Below are 20,793 nucleotides of genomic sequence, written 5' to 3'. Positions count from 1 at the left end.
GATGGACTGGCGAACTGTCCAGGATGTAGCCTGTAGACAGCTGGAGATAGGCACCAGCACCCCTCGTGACCCCAGCTGAGATAAAGAATGATGAAAAATGGATGGATGGATGGTTTATTCGATTGGTAAATTTTTTATTGCACACTTTGAACTCCTTAAAACTAATTATGTATAAAAGTGGATTAGAATAGAGTAATATAGAAATATACTCTCATTGAGTAAATCCAGTTATGATATCAATTAATCATAGTGATTATATATTTTAGCCATATTGTCAGATTAAAAAAAGCTATTAATAAGAGACACATCACAGAGTCACATTGCACATGGGCACAAATACGTAACAGGAGCAGGAGGAAGATGGAATTGAACCCCAAACTTTTGGATATAATTTCAACAACTACTGCCATTTTTTTAATTTTTTTTTATAAAGCTGTGAGATATTTACAAACATACAACCCACCTGAGTGCTGCTGCTGACCATTTCCACCCCTTTATGACCATAGTTTACCCATCAGGTTGTCAACAAAAAAAACAGCATAAGTGGAAGATGGATTTTTAGCAAACTTTTGCTTCAGGGAAAAGGGGTTCCTAATTTAACGGGCCATGAGATGTAATTCTTGCTCCCTCATAAACCCTTGAACCATTAAAGTGAGTCAATTAAGATAAATATAAAACCACCCACCTTTAAAATAGACGTGGTTCTGCAGACTTCGTGGTTCTGCAGACTTCGGGTCTCAATTGGAAAGTTTGTCCGGAGGCATAGTCTGCGCGCACCGGATCTCCAGTCCAAAAGGCGCATCCAGCCCTGCCCGCGTCACCGGCCAATCACTTACTGGGACCAGATGTGAGTGATATAACCACATCATAATTACCTTGTATTGAAAGTGGCCAATTTCTTTACTTTGTAAAATACTCGGTTCTCTTTGTCCACAAACCAGTGTTATGCGCTTTTCACGAGAGGGTGAGGGTGAGAGTGAGAGAGAGAGATGTCTGAACATCTGTCCGTCTCATCACAGCAGGCTACAGCTAAACGGCTCAGTGTGATCAGGATTCTGTGATTAGAATATTTTTTCACCCAAAGTATGCATGATCCCTTCCTCAAACACTCAATGAATTTATAATTAATATCCAGGGCTGTTTTGTTTTCCAAACACATTGGCGCCTCTGGTTCCATTTAGACTTTTAGACAGATTTTATTTTTAATATTTCTGTAGACATTATTTGACTCTGGTTTAGGGGTGATGTAGTTCACTGAGGAAAATGAAATATAAACTAATGAAGACAATGAAATTACCATTAAGTATATTTTGTCGTTTCAAAGCTGAACAACAAAGCTATCATTGCATCCATTGTGTGCGTCTATTGGCACCCATGGTGTGGCCAGGTTGTATTTTGTGCTGGTACCAAAGCAACATAGACATCTCTGTTTTTGTTTTTCCCTTATTTTACTTTTGCTCTATACCACAGTATTTCAAATGCAGCTTGTCATTTTGACTAAGCAAGTTTGAGACATAAACAAATTAGTTAACTAGTTAATGATATGCAGCTGTTTACAGTTGCAAGTAAAATCTAATGATTAACCACTTTTTGCTTGTATAATTTGCAGATGTAGCCTTCATTCCAGTAAGCTGTACACAAGAAGCAACTGTTGATTGGTCCAGGCAGAAAATGCTATGAAAAAGTAAGGATATGTTTCCATCTACAGGCAGATGATGGTATTGCTGTTTATAGTATGGAATTGAAGACTTCCAACATCAAGTATATATTTTTTTAAAGTGTATTAGGGCGGGCTGAAACATTTTAAATCCCTTTTCATCTTTAATCTGTAATATAACAGCAACATTTCAATTAAATAACAGATTTCCTATAGGGGAAATGGACTAACTAACTTTCTTGGCAACAATTCCACTCGACAAATGCATTCAACGTATTTGAGAAGGGTTGGTGTAGTAAAGAACAGCTTGTTTTCACAGTATTCACCATTCCTAAAAGTCAAAGAGTCAAAAGCTCTTCTTCCTCCTCCTTTCACCTTTATTTCAATAATCTGAAATCCAAAATGGTGACAATAGTTAATCCTTAAAAAAAAAAAAGTATCACAAGAACTTTATAATGGCAAAGTCATGCATGTTTCAATGCTCTGTAATTTTAGTAGATAGTCTCAAGTTTGGTTTGACAGATTTGAGACAGGCCTGGGAACTTACTTAATGACAAAATACATCAGTCTTTCCACTCCAGGATTTAGACCCATGAACAATACAGGAGATGCTCTGAAATGCAGAAGACAGTTGTTTTTGCCAGAACTTTCTACAGCTCCTTCAGTATTGCTATTTGCCCCTTGGCAACTTCACAGATCATTATCCATCAACTTCACATTATCTGTCTTATTGTTTCAAACTGTGGAGAAACATTAATTTTTTGGGATGCTACTGCTGCAGAAGTCTTCCACTTTTTGTTGATGGTGACGTCTTCACTGAGCTGTAATGTAAAAACAGTTTAAAGCAATGTTTTAATAACCCATACAACTGTGTGACAATAACTACAGTCATGGTGTAAACATTCTAATGTGTTTCATCTTGGCTTATTTTTCAATATAAAAGTAATTTTTAAATGTATCAACTTTTTAGCACATGTAAAGAATGACCCATTGTTAGGTAAAACACAAGGCAAGACCAGTTAATGTTCATAGCAATATTCACTAAAAAATAGTGTTGCACGTGAACTAGACATGGTGTCATGATCTTGCATTCTGAACTTTTAGATTCTGTGTAAGTTTTCATTTTGGATTCTCAGTTATGCTTCATTTTATGTTATCTTTTTTGAACTCTTAATTTTACTCTTCCTTGTTATCTCTTTTCATAATTTTTGCTATTATTTATTCCTTGGTCTATTTTTAGTTAGTTATTCTTTCTCTTAACTTTAGATTATGTTTTCCATGGCTTCAGTTATCTCCAGTCCCTTTTCTTGTCCTCTAATTTTCCCTTTGGTTATTCTTTATTTTTTATTCATTAGTTTTATTCCCCTTTAGACTTATTTAAGTTATTTTCTAGTTACAGTTGAAGCCTGTTTTCCCTGGTTACTGTTGCCTCAAGTGCCCCATTCCTTTCCCCTTGGCTCATTTCTAGTTGCTTCTGTCCACACCTGCTCCCATTGTTCTGTCTACCTTGTATACTCCTCCTCTGCAGTTCCTCAGTGCTGGATTCTCTTAATTTCTTCTTGTATGTTTCTCCTGAGCCTGCAGCCTGTTATTGCAGGATTGATGTTTTAGTACCATCTACTTCACCATTAAAACTCTAAGAACCATCTCTGCCTTCCCTACTCTGCCTTTGAGTCCACAACAGAAATCACCAACCCTGACAAATGGGGGAAAGAATGCATTTCAGTATTGAAAATATCTGGTTTTGGGCCTGATTTAATATTTCAACATAAATTCCATAATTGTAATCTATATAATTTAGTTTTAGTTTTAAAAATGTGTGAAATTTTTTTTAAATAAAAATAGGTATCCTGTGTTGGGTTCCTACTCCAGGACAGCTTGTATTGCCAGAATGATATTTATTTTCCCAAATAATGGGAGACACTTTTTTTTTTCCGTTTTTTTTTTTTTTTTTTTTGCTCCCTGGGGCTGTAAATATGCATAGGGAAATTCTTCATCTAAAAGACCCAATTATGTTCAAGCCTGAACTTCTTGGTGAATGTCCTGAGATGATGCAAAAATATCTGCATGTGTTACTGTTATTTTCAGTCTGTTTTGTGCACCAGTCTCTCCTGCAGAAAACCTCTTAAACAAAATTAAACTGCCTCTGTGCTAATACCATGCAGCTTGGCTAGGGTTCTTAAACTGAAAAGGTTTTTGTTTGTCTTTATAACTTTTCAATATATTTAATGACTTTATTAATGAAAATTTGTCAGATTTTTTAATGTGTGTGACATTCTGATACATCTTTTTTTAAGTATTCTAAATACTTTATTTACAATTTACAGATTAGATATATTTAACTAACATACTGTAACCTGCCTTATACCTAAAAAAAATAAATAATATAATAATTAACTGCTCGCAAACATCAATGAAATTCTGAAAGTCTATAAGAGATATTTACTGAGTAATTCTTTTTTCCAGGACACTCTGGTTGCACATCCCAGCAGTCCTGCTTTCCTTCTCCCACTCATTTTGTCCCAGTGACTTTTCTGTCTGGAGAGCTGTTCTGCTATAACAATCTGTTAAGGTTATGTTTCCCTAACTTAGTGACAATCATAGGACAAATAGAGAAGGTAAAGACAAGAAAAATCATCAAAGAGAAAACAAATGAGCAAAATACCTGCTTATAGTTTTATTTTAGGCTTTTTTTTCAGCTAAAATTTCTCATTGAGATAGACTGATTTAAAAAAATCATATCAAACTTATCAGTCTAATAAATCTAATCACTCACATTGTTATATCTAGTTGATCCATGAACAGGACAATAGTAGATAAAAATAGCAGCATATTTTTATTACTTCTTCAATGGGGGCTGTGAGACGACATCTTTATTTTATATTAAGTGACAGGGAAACACACCTCCAGATATCATCATATTCTAACCATCAAGCAATTTTAAGCAATTTTAATCTAATGATCTAAAAACAGACAACCCTAGAGAGAGGGAGACAGAGAAACTGAAAACCAGAAGGGATTGTGGAGCGTGGTTTTAGAGATTATGAATTATTTATGTGAGTGGGATATTTTAAGGCCATCACATTATGTCTGGGAGCAATGAGTTAGTGGGAGGTGCAGAGAGGAGAGAATGAAGTGGATATCATTGGCTTTGTTTTTACTGTGGTTACTACTATTGCACTTTGCAAACCCCTCAGTGACACATACTCACTTATAAACTCTAGATTTCCAGGCCCACATATAAAATAACAAAAGGCCAATGAAAGAAACATAAACGGTGCATGGTATTGATCAGCATATACAATCCAGTCTCTTATCTCCATTGGTCAAGAAAAATTCTGCTATTTTTCATTTGGTTAAGAAGTAATTTCTATTGCATGTGAATATGCTCTGCACACATTCTAATTCTACTACAACCAACCCTCTTTGTCTGTGTCTGGCAGATTGTCAGGTTTACAATTTTTTTTATTTTATTTATGTGGTTCCAAGCCATAATCATGATTTTTTTTTTCTATATCTGAAATTTAAAAGTCAAGATTTAAATAATGTTTATTTTAGATATGTAAGTTCAGAAATAAATATTAATCAATGAATAATAAATAAATTATTTACTCAAAAAAACAGACTGAATTTGTATTTGTGCAGTGATATCCATTTAGATTGTCCACTAGGGGGCAAACATGAACGTTGAGAGCGCTTCAAGAAGCTCTACAACTAAACGTTGCTCTCTGATATTTGGTGATTTGTCAAATAACTGATGAATTAAACTTTATACATATGCAAGTCAATATTATTATATTTTCACATGAAAGAGTGTTTCTTTTTTTTGTCTTTATGGAAAGCAGGTGGTTCTTGAATGGGATCTTCTTAACTATGCATCCTTATTTCGTATTTATGGGAGTTTTTCTTTAGATTTTGTATACATATGTGTGTTTCTCTAACCCATGGGTATATTTGGCTCACATTATGTTGCTACAGTAGTCAAGCTAAAGATAAACTGAGTGAATCATTGGCTGTGCAAATTATGGCAACCACAACACAGGCTTAAATTGGAGGCCAGCAGACTTTCCCCAGCTTTTCTGAAAATGTTTCGACACTTTTGTGTAGGTGTCGACATTTTTTCAGAAAAACTGAGCAGGTCTGGCTGCCTCCGATTTAAGCTTGTTTTGTGATTGAGAGCATCACTGCTAAATATACTAAGAAGAAATTGTTTTTTTAATAATTGAGAAGTGAAGATTACCCTATTCTGCAAAGTTACTGAAATATGCTGCATATTGATAGATCTTCATGTTAACATGGCATAAAATGCAAGTATGAACAACTATAACAACAATAACATATGAAATGTCCTCACACACATACTCGTTATGCCATTGTAGTGAGGACCATGTGTTGACTCCCAGTGACTTCCCTTGATTTTCAGTCATTTTCAACCCTTTCTATGCCTTAACCCTAAACCTAACCATTACCAATGCATACCTCATGCTAACCCTAACCAATTGACACCTTAGCCCTAAACCTAACCATTAGCAAAATGGCATGTGAGGACCTTCAAAATGTCCTATAGACTGTTCCAACACCACTTACACACACTTCTCAACTATAGCTGTATATAAACTGTAAATCCTCCATGTATAGTTCATGCATATAGTTTATGTAAACATGTAAATAAATATTTATATCCTGTATTGCACCACTAGATAGATGCAAACTATATTTTATTGCTTTGTACTTGTTGAAAGAAAGAAAGAAAAAGTGCAGTCTACATTGTTCAAATCACTGAAAGGTTTTCTGTGTGGTTACTCAAGTGGGCCAGATTCTCCTGGATCTTCATGTTGTAGGACGTCTCAGAGTAGCATGTTTATAGTCCTGTAACACTAGAAACATATCCTCAGTCACGGCAAACCAAACTTGTTGCTACAAAAACTCAGTTTATGCTCCTGATGTTATTCACCCATCCATAATGTGTCTGAAAAAAAAAATCCCACCCAAATTTCCCCTCTACAGCACCATGTCTGTCTGCCTGGATAGTTTCTAAGCTTATACTGTATATAATCAATCAGCTATTTTACTTCACTCTATTTTCTTCTTACAACAACAAAAAACAAAATATTGCAGTGAGAAACAAAAAGTAACCTTCCTTCACTTAACTGTAGATTGTTTAAAGATAAAATGAATTTCCCCTTATTCCGAGACGAACATGAATATAAATGTGAGCACATTAACTGCACAGCATCCACCCATGGAGAATTATGTGCTATAAAGAAAGTTCAGACCATTAAGTGTTTTATGTATAAGGTGGTAAATCAGTCCTTACTGCAATGGAGAGTGCTCCAAGGCATTCATTTAGCTTATTGGAAATAGAGTCATATTACATCCAGACACAAGTGCACTTGTGTGGATCAGGATGACTTAGGGGATAAAATTGGTCTGGAAAATGTATTGGAAGTATGGTTCAATATATCTTTATTACACCCAACGCTACTTTTATTTATACCTCACAACATTTTATATTTATATCCTGTTATATAGTGAAAAAGGCCAAACATACATGTTATGAATTACATATTTACATATTGGTTAGGAAATTTACACACTACATACTATACTGTTACAATGAATTTTATGTAAAAAAAAAAAAAAAATGAAACAATTTTGCCTTTAAAAGTGATTCAATTTTGTAAACCTGTTTCTTTTATAATATACTTAGGAAAAAGCCATTTCCTTAATGTATGTAATTAGAAATATAAATCAGTGGCAAAACCCCCATTAGTTATCTGAAAGCTGCTAAACTGCCTTTCTCTGCTAACATACCGGAACCCAGTCAACCGAGACGCCCAGAGGGAGTTCTCCACTCCACCTATATGTCTGGGAGGAGAATCAGTTCAACCACTGTGCATTACCACACTGCTTAGAGTTGCTCTACATGGAGGGAGATGCACACAAGAGAAAATCCTTTAAAAAGTATGTGTTGGATAGATAAAAAATTATAAAAAGTGAACTGAGCTTAGTAGGTGACAAACACAGCTGCTAAGAGAATTGTGCTTGAATTCTAAACCAGGAACTGTTCTTTTTTTCAGTGTATTAATGATCCATTAGACAAGTTCAATGCATTGTAAAAAAAATATTAGAAACAAGGTTGGGTGAACAAGTTTAAAGTTATTATAATAAAGCCAAAACATATCACATTATACTGTATATGAAGGTTAATATCTATATTTAACCCACCCGTCAATTTATGGAAACAGTAAAAGTCACTTAGCTAGTTGCAGGACTGCCATTCTTCAGTCACCATAAATCAACAACCTATTTATGAGATGGAAGAAGGGGCTGAAGATCAATGGGTACTCCTAGTCACTATGGGGGTTTACATACTGGTTGGCAGTGGTTTTGGTTATATGGGTTATGATGTTATGAACATGTATATGTATATTTATATGTAAAGAAATTCATTTACATGCTCACTTTATTGAACTTTTGAATAGTATGGCCTCATAAGTCGTTTGGGGTATAATTAAATAGGTTTCTACCAATATTCCTACAGTACATAAACACAAAATACAATGTAATAATAAATTGCATTAAATATATATCATGTTTGTATTTGTTGAATGTTTTTAATTTTATGGGTTTGTCCGAAATAAAATAATTAATTAATTAATTAATTCGTTCATTCATTCATTCATTCATTCAGTTATTAAATCTGATACTTGTAATAACATTGGTTTTGGAATAAATAGTGAATATGATTGCATTCAACTTCTGGAATCATGTTGAAGTATTATATAGTTCATTTATTCAAATACTCCAATCTACCTTAGCATTATAGTGTAAACAACAAAACTGCCACCTTATCTGCCTGAGTCATGTCTCCTATCTCTAAGAACCAAGGATGGACCTTTGCAGAGGACTGCAGCAGCTTACCAGCTGGACTCATGTCACTTTGCAGAGACAATAAAAGATTTGATCCACTACTTGTTTCTATCTCATTTATTTGAACTTTGAACAAGTGCATCATCATATAGATTAAGGGTTAGAGTAACTATGATTTTTGTGCCTAGAGGTATTATTTAATATTTTTCAAATGATGAATAAAATTTCTATAGACATATTTCTATATGACATTTTAAATAAAATGAGAAAGAATATTTTGTTACTGCTTTTTACACGATTTTATTATCTTTTGAGAGATACTGGTGTTATATCCTATAGACAAATTCCTTTATAAACAGAACATGTTTAAATCTTAATCTCCCATATATATAATAAAATAATTCTAGGCTTAAATGTATGCGATTGATTAACTAAATCAACTACAAAAAAACCTGATCATGACATTTTCAAGTCATACTTGTTCATTCGGGCATGGATAAAAAATTGATGTGGCTTACACGATTAGTACAGGAAGCATATTGTCAAGTTACTGTAATAAAAAATGTGTTTAAATGGTCAAATATGTATATTTATGCTCTACAGGAATTGTTTTAAATATGTGTTACTGTCAAATTGAGAATAAGGAAAGTAATAGAAAATTGTGCTTAGGTAGAGATGGGGAGTTCTCATTGGAATGATCATTCATCCCATTGCATGATCCAGATTTACAGTCATTACAAATAAAAACACCAGACTAAAGATTTTCCTGACTACCATATTTATGTCAATCAGAAGTCCATGTATAGAGTATGGCAAGCATTCAGACAGATACTTCTTCTTTAGGCAACAATATACAGTTTGCTTCACGGTTTAGTATTTTCCAAATAAAGTGGAAAAACGGTAGTTACAGAGGAAGTTGAGAAGCCAAATATTCAAGGAGCACACGATTATCTTGATTTTATCAATGACACACAGTTGGCTCAGGATACAGAAAGTAGACATATCAAGACACAACGTATTTGAGCAAGGCCTGTGTGTGATTATTTTCTGTTATAAACCTCAGATGCTGCATTTGATTTGATGACATTCAAACAGAAAAACAATGTTTAACATATTCTGGTAGCACATCAGTTCAGCTTTCATTGGAATAATACTATATGTTCACTATCTATCCCTTAAACTTTGATTAGATCAGCAGCATATTTATAATTTCTCTTACACGAAGGAGAGTCTATACATGGCAGAAGCTTAAAGCGTTTTAAGACAGAAGACATCATTTAAAGCAGCTGCAAGTTTTAGATACATTAGTATGGCTACAACAGTACAATCCCATCAGCAATAGTTTTGAGTCCTTTATGGCCTTCAGGCTGAACAAAGCCACATGTAGGTTTTCCATCCTGACATCAGGTATGTCCATTAAGAATAATTTCCACAGGCAGTGTATGTACACACGAGTACACAAGCTGTATGCTTTCAAATGGTCAGTTTGAGTTTGTGTGTCTAAATGTTGCCAACAACAGAAAAGAGACATCTTCTGCAGTTTGCATCCCATCCTCGCCTCCTGATAGAGAAGGTTTTGTCTTGGCAGCACGTCACTTCAATTGTGTGCTTGGTAACAAGAACTGAAGGAACAGTGTTCAGGGCCAAGCTTAAAGTGACATAGGTGTTCGACAATTCCCGGCTCAGAGAAATGAGCACAACACAGTTAAAAGAAAACAAAAAAGGAAACTGGGGTGAAGGCAGTGTTTATATTACATCCGCTATCGGATATATTTACCCATCATTTTTTTCATAGTTTCATGTAATACAGGCGTTGACAGACACTGTAGCTTATCCCATAAGTTAACACATATGTGAAACACACCTTCAGAGTGTAACAGGGCATTCTTACAATGTTTTTTTCTTTTGTTTGACGTACAATATGCATATGTATACAATACACAAAAATGCAAAGATACATTAGAGCACACTGACCACACTGTCATTTGAGCTTGCAGTTAACAGTGGCCGCTACAATGCCTCTAAAAGCTCAACACTCGGCTTATGTGTGTCTAAAAGCTTTCCATTTCACTGGCTCTCTCTTGAACACAGATGTAAAGACACAGATACATGCCACGTATCAAGCTTGATGGAACGATACGTCAGTGAGAGGAGCACTCAGACATTTCCTTGGAGCATTATAATATACTCAGCTGAGCAAAAACTCTGACTGACCCACTGAGAATCTCCTTGCATCTATTAGGTAGGCAGCAGGTAGTAGCTGTTGTGCTTTTATTTTGATGGACTGTAGGACACTAAACTGCAGGAAAAAAGAATGAGTATTTAACATCCAACTGTAGATTATAGGTTTTAAAATCCTTGATTGTATAACAGCATAACTTATAAAGATTATAATAAAATAGTTTCCTCTCATACATTACCTGCAGGTTCAAAAAGATTCATAGACACACAGAACTTTATCTTTAAATGTATTGTGACGTAAGTGTGAGTACCTTTGGTGTTATTGGAGTATGATTAATTAAATTGAATATTTAAATGTTACTCATCCTAGGGCATGCTACAATTTTAGGGCACATGCAGTTCTACAAAAGTAGAATTACACTGGATAATGAGAACCAGCAAATGGTAACCTTGCTTGCCTACATTACTATGTTTATGCATAATAGATGGCTGCTGAACTAATAGGATACTAAACAACTGAAAAACAAAATACAACAATCAGGCATAGCATAGAACCAAATAAGATATCTGTGTCTACTTGTTGAGACATGAACTCCACTAGACCCTTGACGTATCTGGTACCAATATGTTAGCACACGATTATTTAAAGGGGCTTTCACAGTCAGATTTAAAGAAAAATGCCCTCTAAATGTCAATCTTTATTTATTGTAGTTAACTTTCACTTTTCAAACATCAAGGATAACATTATATAGCTATATCGACTGCCTGTTTCAGGTGGTACTGCTGAAATGATGTCTGACCAGGAAAGTTCAGCTCATTGATTGGACAGTACTAAAAATGGAAATATATTATCTTTGGGTAGAGAGCTAATGGCTTTCTACAGGATATTAGCAGGGATGAGAAGCACAGAAGGCAGCAAGATATCCTCCATGTTTTTATTATTATTTCTCTAGTTTGCTGGACAGTCAGTAGACATATGAATGCATTGGTCACTTTCATGCTGGGCAGACTATTTTTCTTGTATAGTTCATTGCAGAGCTTAAACAACCATTTTGCACAAAGGAAACACAGACTGTGGTCAATAAAGCTTGAGAGGGAACTGGTCCTAAGCTCTGTCATCTGCAAATTGGAGATAAGCTCCATACATCAAAGCAAATGTTTAATTAGATTGAGATTTTGAGATTCTAGAGGCCAAGCTAAACATCTAACACTAGTAATAGTGTACTTTCAAAAAATCTAAAGTGCAATCCTGCTTTGTGGGAGTGTGTATTAACCTGCTGACCAAAGCTATCAATAATACAATTTTCAGGGAAGTGCACAGTGTTAGACAGTGATGATATAAATGAAGCAAGTCAAAGAAAAACATTCTGAATGGCAAACACTCCCCAGCATAATATTGCCTGAAGTGTCTAGGTAACTCTGCTAACTTGCTTGTTCCCACACTGCATGTTGGTGCCATGTGTTCCACAAGTGAATATCCAAACAAAAGGAAATGTAATACTTATGACCAGACCACCTTCTTTAATGTAGTTCTGGAGATTCAGCTACTTTCAGCAGTGGAAAGGGGTCAGCATTACCTCCCTGACTGGGATACAGGAGTCCAAAACAATATACAACAAATTATTATCAACTGTGTCTGTGACGTAAAGATTATGCAGAACACACATAAAAGTTGTTCTGCAATCTGAGTACCATGGTTGGATTAGGTCATACTGCGCATTCTGTGCTCCCCAAATGCATTTATGAGCCTTGTTTACTCATGATCTTGTCACTGTTTCAAATTGCTTCTTCTGGCAATCAGTTTTCTTAGATAATAACCACCACAAACTGAAACACTTCTTTCCTTACTTCTAACACTTTTAGTTTGATAAGCAAATGCTCTCTTGCTGTCTGATTTATCACTTCCACAAACAAATGCCATGAAGACAAAGCCAAGCTCTGCTTTCCTCTGATGTCATTGGTTATGCTATGCCTGATTAATGTATGTTGTTTGAAGACAAAGATACAAAAAGCAATATTGTATCTCACATTTATATAAACGGACATTACATGTTTTACCTTAATTTGTTTTTAGAAGAAGGTAGTTTACTGGATCATTTGCTCAGGAGCAAATTACAGGAGAAATGGTGGACAAAAGCATTACATCAAATCAAGTAATTAGTGTTAATGCTTCCATTGCAGCTACAGTGCTGCTGAATGTTGTAAGCAAGCCTCTTTGCAAATCATATAAAAAAAACATTCATTCTTACATTCTAATAGCAAACAAACAAAGAGTTGTCTGATCAAGTAATGGTTGACCATATTACTCTGAGTAACTTGAGTAAATTTAGCTGAGCTCAGTCTTTGGTTGCATGTAGTTCTGATAACAATAATACCTTTAAGGGTAATGCTATAAAAGGCATGAATAATCAAAGTCATACATTAGGTTGGATATGTGCAACATATATGAAATACATCTGATATCAGCTTCACATTAAAGTATAGAATATAATAAAGTGTCTTCTTAATCTTTTTCTAACATGGAATGATATGAAGTTGAAAAAATATGTAGGGCAGTGGTTTCAAAAATCTTACATCACAGACAGTTATAGGTTGGGGAGTTAAGGGCAAGTCCTTACATGAGGGTCATACATTTTAAAAAATTACTTTTGGTAACTGGTGTGGGTAAAGTTTGTATATGCAGTCATTTAAAAAAATTCACAATTTTAAGTTGTAAAACTTGACTGCTACTAGTTGCAGTGAAAGAATGGTGGGCTCCTATAACAGAAGATAATAAAAGGATAACTTCATAACAAAAAGAAAATATTAGGTTCTGCCCCAACCTACACTGTAGTCAAACAGAAAAAAAGAAACAGCCAGTCACTCTTTGCAATACAGTGAAAATATTCCCATATGCTGTGTAGCAACATTAAAAATACATGAGCTATAGATGTAACGCAGTAAAAACAAACTACAAAAATATCAAAAATATAAAAACAAAACATCTTCACTGTTTCAAGATATATATTCTTTTACTTTTCTGGTTGTCTTAACTACTTTGATTATCACAACAAATTAGACATATAATTCCCTCTAGCCTGAGCTGGAGGCGACAGGGCCAAGGGATCATTTCTAAATGCACAGTCAGACAAAGAAAACACCATTGTAACTTCATGTCTATGTCTCACTTTGCTGCTAATATTAGGATTTCCCAGATGTAATACCTGTGATTTTGTTTTCTTGGAATCAAAACCTGGACTGTAAAGACTATAGTGAATAAAAGCTGCCTGTGGATGCTCAAACAATGTGTTTTGTAAATACAAGCTTGGTCAGAAATTCATAAAAAAAAAGCCTAACATTATCTTCACTATCAATTATCTCTGGAGCAGTTTTAGCCATATAGTACATACTAGTGGTCCCATCATGTTGCTATAATAACTTATTGATTTGGCTACTAGCTGGCTACTGATGCAAGCAGGACAAACACTGTTACAAACTGTTTCAGCTGTAAGACTAACTCCATGCAGACATAAAAAAATGCCATAAACAAGATGACTGGCAGTTTTACAGTGTGAACCGTCTGTGGTGTCTGTAAGATGCGAACACGTAAGGTCTTTTTAATCAACCTTTAGTGTAAGTTCACTTTGCTCTCCTTCTGTTCAGTGTTCATATACCTGGTACTATTGGGAGGGACATGAATCACCTTCCAGCTATACTCTTTGCTGGCAATGATTGACAATCCATTGCATTATACATCTGTACGCATCTTTGCCATATTTACGTAATTAGTGTTAACCAGAGTGCAATTTCCTGTTTTCTTGGCTTCTGGTCTGAAGTCATCAGTGTTGTGGTTAACAGGCTCATGGATCTCAACATAGTCAGATTTACTCAGAGTGGAGCCACTCCCACTTCGACCACTCTTCTTCAGATCATCAGCAGAGCTGGCTTTAGGCACACTTGGGATATTCAGATACTGTGCTTGTTCCTCGCCCTCTGTCTCTCTATGGTAGAAGTAGTTAAAATTTGATACTATGACAGGAACGGGTAAGGCAATGGTCAGAACACCAGCAATTGCACAAAGAGAGCCAACTATTTTTCCACCGATAGTTGTCGGTACCATATCTCCATAGCCTACAGTGGTCATGGAAACCACTGCCCACCAAAATGCTTCAGGAATGCTGCTAAACTGTGATTGTGGCTCATCTGCTTCTGCAAAGTAGACAGCACTAGAAAAGAGAATTACCCCGATAAACAAGAAAAAGATTAAGAGACCCAGCTCACGCATACTTGCCTTTAGAGTCTGTCCTAAGATCTGCAGCCCCTTAGAGTGGCGTGAGAGTTTGAAGATGCGAAACACCCTTACTAGACGAATAACACGGAGGATAGCCAAGGACATGGCCTGCTGGCCAGCCTGGCTATCTTCTGGCCTCTCTGCAAGCTCTGTGCCCAGGGTGATGAAGTATGGAATGATTGCAACAATATCTATTATGTTCATGATGTTGCCAAAAAATCCAGCTTTGCTTGGACAGGCAAAGAACCTAACCAGAAACTCAAAAGAAAACCAGATGATGCAGAGGGTCTCCACAATGAAGAAAGGATCTGTAAAATATGGTGAAGGATCATATGTAGAGGTGGAGTTAGACATGGACTGCAGTTGGTAATTGTACATCTCCTCGTCTTCATTTCGAAAAAGTGGCAGTGTCTCTAGGCAGAAGCTTACAATTGATATAAGAATCACCATAACAGAGATGATGGCAATGATTCGAGCTGGACCTGAGCTCTCTGGGTATTCAAACAAAAGCCATACTTGTTTCTGAAACTCGTTTTCTGGCAGTGGTCGCTCTTCCTCCTTTATGAAACCTTCATCCTCTCTGAAAATTTCCATGGCCTCCTCACCTAACTCATAAAACCTAATCTCCTCAGAAAATATGTCCAGAGTCACATTAACAGGTCGGCGAAGCCTCCCTCCAGACTGATAATAATAGAGGATTGCATCAAAACTTGGTCGATTCCGGTCAAAGAAGTACTCATTCCGAAGGGGATCAAAATACCTCATTCTTTTCTTAGGATCACCCAGCAGTGTATCTGGAAACTGAGAAAGGGTCTTCAACTGAGTTTCAAAGCGCAAGCCTGAGATGTTGATGACAACCCTCTCGCAACACTCGTGGTCTGGATCTGGGTCGTACTGGTCATGAGGCTGACCTGAATGTGTTGCAGCTTCATCCGCAGGGTCGCTGGTGGCAACCGTCATGGTGGAGGAAGATGAGGGCTGCAGCTTTCAAACAGGACGGGGCCACAATGGGCCACTAGGACGTGAAAACTCTGCACACTGGTAGGATCAGACACAGGCAGATCTGCCTGCAAAAAGCTGAGGACAGAAAAAAAGAGGAACGCTGCAATATTAATGTAACAACTTGTTCACTTTAATTAGTATTTGATAAAAACTGAATCTAAAATTCAAACAGGATTCAATTCCTAGATTCTGAATTATTACATAAACTATTTGCATGAATTGCACATATATCCAATAAATGCTCATTTAATACCTTCTCACAAACACAGAGCAGAGGATTGCAGAAATTGTCAAGTAGAACAGATTTTAGGGGATGCAATGAACATTTGGAGCCTTCTTGGCTTCACAGGGTTTAGGCGTTAGGTTCGGTAAGGTTCTCTCTTTTTCATAGAATCATCATGTGGGATCAATATGCCCACCATAATGCTGTCCACTTTTACAGCATGGAATTACCAAAGCAGATCTGATTAGAAGATGAGTGCTTCTCACATTCTCAGAGGCGGATCTTCCCATTAGGTATAACTAATGTTATTGGAATTTCCTTTAAACAAGAGCAAGAATGAAAAAAATATTGAAATGTATTTGTTTACTTTCAACTATAATTAAGAAGCAGACATTAACAATAATATGTCAAGTTTAATTAAACCTGTTTTAAAACTAACTTAAGGGCACAGGCAGGAAAATAATTATGTAAAATCAAGCAAAAAAAAATTTGTTGAAATTTTAATGTGGAATAATTGTAAAAATCTTAAAACAAAGGATTAGGGTAATGCTATATCAACCCCTAACCCTGTCCAACCTCAGGATTTGGAATTTATCATAAGATATTTGCTGAGTCAACTGTTATTCTAGGTGTGAAGAGTTCTGCAGTGAACAGTAAGACTGATATGATTAGGCAATAATCAAAATGGCAATTTATCAATTTCTAAAAACTGCCAGAATCTTTTTGGTTGTGACAATTTCTCTGCTGGATCAAAAGTTTTAATACATATCCAGTTTTAAGTACAACTTTATCAGTTACAGCCTAATGCCAAACTAAAAATAGCTAAGTGAGCAGAATTTCTTAAACTGTACACAGGTGTTGGCAATAAAAATCACACCTTAGCTGTGGTTATCAGGGCAACTGTTTACATGTAAATAAAAGGTTTAGTTTCTAATTTAAAATGTCTTAGTTTATCTTTTTACATGTCACTTTAATTTAAAACGCCAGTATGTAGATTATAAAAAGCCATAACACTCATATAAAAATTGATGGCAATTGATTTTTTTTTAGCTTTTTTGAGATTTTTTAGCTTAAGGTAGCCAATGGAAAGTGCATCTCATCTGCAGTTGGCAGTTTATGAGTTTGAGTAAGTTTATGAGTAAGTTTAAAAGAATAGATTTTAAAAGAATAGATTTTAAAAGTTTAATAATAATTCAGCAATAATCCATCCCTAAATCACGGCCTAACGTCTATGAATTGGACCGATGTATTTATGGCAGACTCTGTGTTACCTGTCAGAGGAAACTACTGTTTGTAATATACAATAATTTGAAGCTGATTAGCAATGAATCTGCATCATTTTGTTTTCACTTTGAAGGAATATTTATAAAAGGGAAGTGGTGACCTAGTAGTAGTAGGCCCCAAAAGGTGGCCAGTTTGAAGCTTTCTATTTCTTTAAGTCGCTGAGCAAGAACCTTAACCCCAGAATGTATTCAGGGTGTCACTTAGTGCATGCAGCATACTGCTCCAAGGATAGGATAGGTTAAACACAGAGGACACATTTTTCAACTGGAAAAATTAGGGGTTTAAAAAAAAAAAAAAGAAAGTAAAACACAAACCCAAGTAATTGTACTTTTAAAAACTGAATAGGTGTGATTTTAATATTTTGTTTTAAATGTTATGTGGTGACAATCTTAAAACTCATGTTTAGAACACAGTTGGGGATGGTTGCACAAATAAAGGCTACAATATCACAAGGTTGTAAAAGCAAATGTGAAGAATAAACTCTGCATATATGTGCAATCTGTCACCTTGGTTTATAGGGTAAATTAGAGAGTTGGATATGTGTCTGCATAAAATCAGAAGCCGATAATTGTTATAAGATTGTACTTTTTACAAAATTATACCTTGATGAAAATGGCTCAGTTGAAGAGTTTGGTCCAGAGAAAGTGGCTTTTTCCAGATGGGCTCGTTTTTGATGAGTAATCAGTCCCCGGATGACTCCGCCTCTGCATCAACGCAACAGCGGGACTACAGGAGGGGGGACAAGGTGTCAGGATGCAGGTTTTACCCCACCTCGTCTCCGTGTCCGACAGAAACATGCTGGGCAGTAAGCGCTACAGCCTGAAGCTGTTTGGGTGGCTGATGTTGGGAAAGGCGGTTTTACCATCAGAAAATGCTGTCATCAGCAAAAGCGAACCCCTTGTTTAGAACAACATGCCGACGCGACAGGCTTAAACCCCTGTCGCCAAGGCGACTCATAGCAGAGAAGAAACCAGGCGAAGCAGGTAGCGCGGCTGGCAGAGACACCCATGCTGCACCGTGATGTGAGGCGCAATCACCTGTTTGATCCCCGAATATGTTTCGCCTGAATGGGGTTCTTTATTTTTAACTACTTAATTGTGATTTATGCAAGCCAATCTCACCTAGATTTTATCGTCTTTTTATTTTTTTGCTTTATCCATGAAAAATCACTAGTGATGCACACTACAAGCTTATGCTTATGCTGATGCTGAGAACCATGGGTGCGCAACCCCCAGATGACGTATTTAATCGCTCATGAGGACGTATGTTTATGCTTAAAAGGCAGCCAGAGTTGGGTTCATGCATTGGTATTAAAATTTCTTAAATGGCATCTTGCTTGATAAACTCATTAGTTTGGAACGACAGGTGCCAGACATGCTCAAGCCATTTGCAGCCCCATCCTTTGTGGAAGGACAGCAACAACAGTCTTCATGCACTAAACAAAAACAGCATAGCATTATCTTCGCACTATAGGGTTGCTTCAGAGAGGCTAATGGCATGCAGGAATTCACCAGGATTCTCTTGTTGCGCAGACGGATTCATTTTTATCCAGTTTCTCTTCTTTTGAGCAGCCTTCAGGTCGTTCTTCTCCTTAGTATCTTTCCGTCTTTGCGCTCGTTTCACTAAAATGAGCAGCGGCTGTTTTTCAACACGTTTTTAAACTGCGGACTCGTCTTCTAGTTTCTCATATTTCACCATAATTTACCATAGTTGAGATGAGTGGGCTGCAGCTGGGCATTGCATCGCATACTAAAAGCCTCTTGCGCGCCTCGCCCTATCCCTCTGCGCTCCCCCTTCCCCGACTCTCCGGTCCTCAGTGGTTCACATTAAAGAGGAAGCGTCGCTCATCACAGCGTGGGAAAAAAAGAGAAAAAAAAAACACGCTCCTACAGAGGGAATTAGGCGCGTGACGAGTGAGAAAAACGGAATCCAAATGTAGTAAATACCTTAGCTGATGCAAAAGATTTAATTGAATAACGATGACAATAAACTAAAAATATGTTTTATTTTGGTCTCATTGAAGCAATATCATAGCTTATTCTTTTCAAACTTTAACTATCCCTCACCAGTTTCTTCAAAATGTTTCTTGTGTCCTCCTTTTGCCTTGTAGCAAAGTGTAAACACTTCCTATGTCTTTCTTTAAACAACAGATTTCTTCCAGCCAATTTTCAAGGCTTTTCTGACATCCATATTGATTGATTGTCTTTATTGATCTCACAGTACAGAGATTTACTCCTTACATCTGCTAAAATAGTCAAATAACAAGAATGTGCCAAACAATGAAAAAGGTTCATGGTTATATGTAGTATATACAATGTGTCCATAATAAGATCATTATACAGTGTTATTGCACAGGGTGTTTACATGGGTATTTATATTCAATTTTCAATTCAATTGAGTTTATTTATATAGCACCAATTCACAGTAAACCATCTTAAGGAACTTTACAGTTCACCAGATCATACAGTAAAACTGATTCAAAGTTTTCTATCTAAGGAAAACCAGTTGATTGCATCGACTCGATGACTCGAAGACAATCCCTCACACATATTGATATAGTTACTGCACAGGGTATCAAATAGTAATTGCATATTATACATTGCACAGGTTGTTGCCGTTGTATTGTTGCATTGTAGAGTCTGGTTGCAGCAGGGATGAATGACCTGCGGTAGCACTCCTTTTTGCAAAAGTCCTTCACTAAAGGAGCTGCTCAGCTCCTCTACTGTCATGAACAAGGACATATGGACCCAGTATTCAAGGTGAGACAGGCAGTGGGAGAGTTCAAAGCATGAACATGAACAGAACAGAAGCGCTGAGCTGTGATCTGCGGACCGCAACGGGTGCAGGGGGGTGGGGTGCAACCCATCACTGGCACTCTAGATGTGGGAGAAACACAGGTTACTGGTTACAGTTTAGTCTATCCTCTCATAGGGAAGGCAGTATCCAGCCGATGAGCTGCAGCACAGAGCTGCCCAGAGAGTGTTCCCGACGCAAAACGAAAACGAAGGAGATCATCGTCGACTTCAGGAAGAACCACTAGCCACTGCTCTTCAACAGCTCAGCAGTAAAGGTGGGCAGCAACACCAAATTCTTGAGGGTGCACATCACAGACAACCTCACCTGGACTGTAAACACCACCTCACTGATCAAAAGGGCACAATAGTGTATGTATTTCCTGCGGAGGAAGAGGAGAGCTCACCTGCCCACACCCATCCTCACGACCTTCTACAAAAGCACCATAGAGAGCATTCTGACCAGTTTTCTCACTGTGTGGTGTGGGGGCTGCAGCGTCTCAGACTTGAA

At 36.7% G+C, this 20,793-nt stretch overlaps 1 protein-coding gene across 2 annotated transcripts; it reads right to left on the bottom strand.

The window, feature by feature from the left end:
• Window positions 1–9,121: 9,121 nt before the first annotated feature.
• On the bottom strand, window positions 9,122–19,275 carry LOC107087053 (potassium voltage-gated channel subfamily A member 2-like). Of its 2 annotated transcripts, none has more exons than XM_015378398.1 (3): window positions 19,002–19,275; window positions 18,093–18,216; window positions 9,122–16,083 (listed from the first exon to the last, which is right to left on the bottom strand). In XM_015378398.1, the coding sequence occupies exon 3, from the start codon at window positions 15,939–15,941 to the stop codon at window positions 14,439–14,441; it is 1,503 nt and encodes a 500-aa protein (XP_015233884.1). In that variant the 5' UTR covers window positions 15,942–16,083; window positions 18,093–18,216; window positions 19,002–19,275; the 3' UTR covers window positions 9,122–14,438. The 2 variants fall into 2 exon arrangements, with proteins under 2 accessions (XP_015233884.1, XP_015233883.1); XM_015378397.1 differs by having other exon boundaries at window positions 9,122–16,058.
• Window positions 19,276–20,793: the final 1,518 nt, after the last annotated feature.

This window comes from Cyprinodon variegatus, unplaced genomic scaffold, assembly GCF_000732505.1.
Source record: "Cyprinodon variegatus isolate N-32 unplaced genomic scaffold, C_variegatus-1.0 Scaffold171, whole genome shotgun sequence".
NCBI classification, from domain to species: Eukaryota; Metazoa; Chordata; class Actinopteri; order Cyprinodontiformes; family Cyprinodontidae; genus Cyprinodon; species Cyprinodon variegatus.
Note: the sequence above shows the minus strand (reverse complement) of the source record. Positions and strands in the feature narration are given on the sequence as shown.

Excerpts from the sequence above, each read along its gene's own strand:
- LOC107087053 (XM_015378398.1), bottom strand. The coding sequence starts at position 15,941 with ATGACGGTTGCCACCAGCGACCCTGCGGATGAAGCTGCAACACATTCA.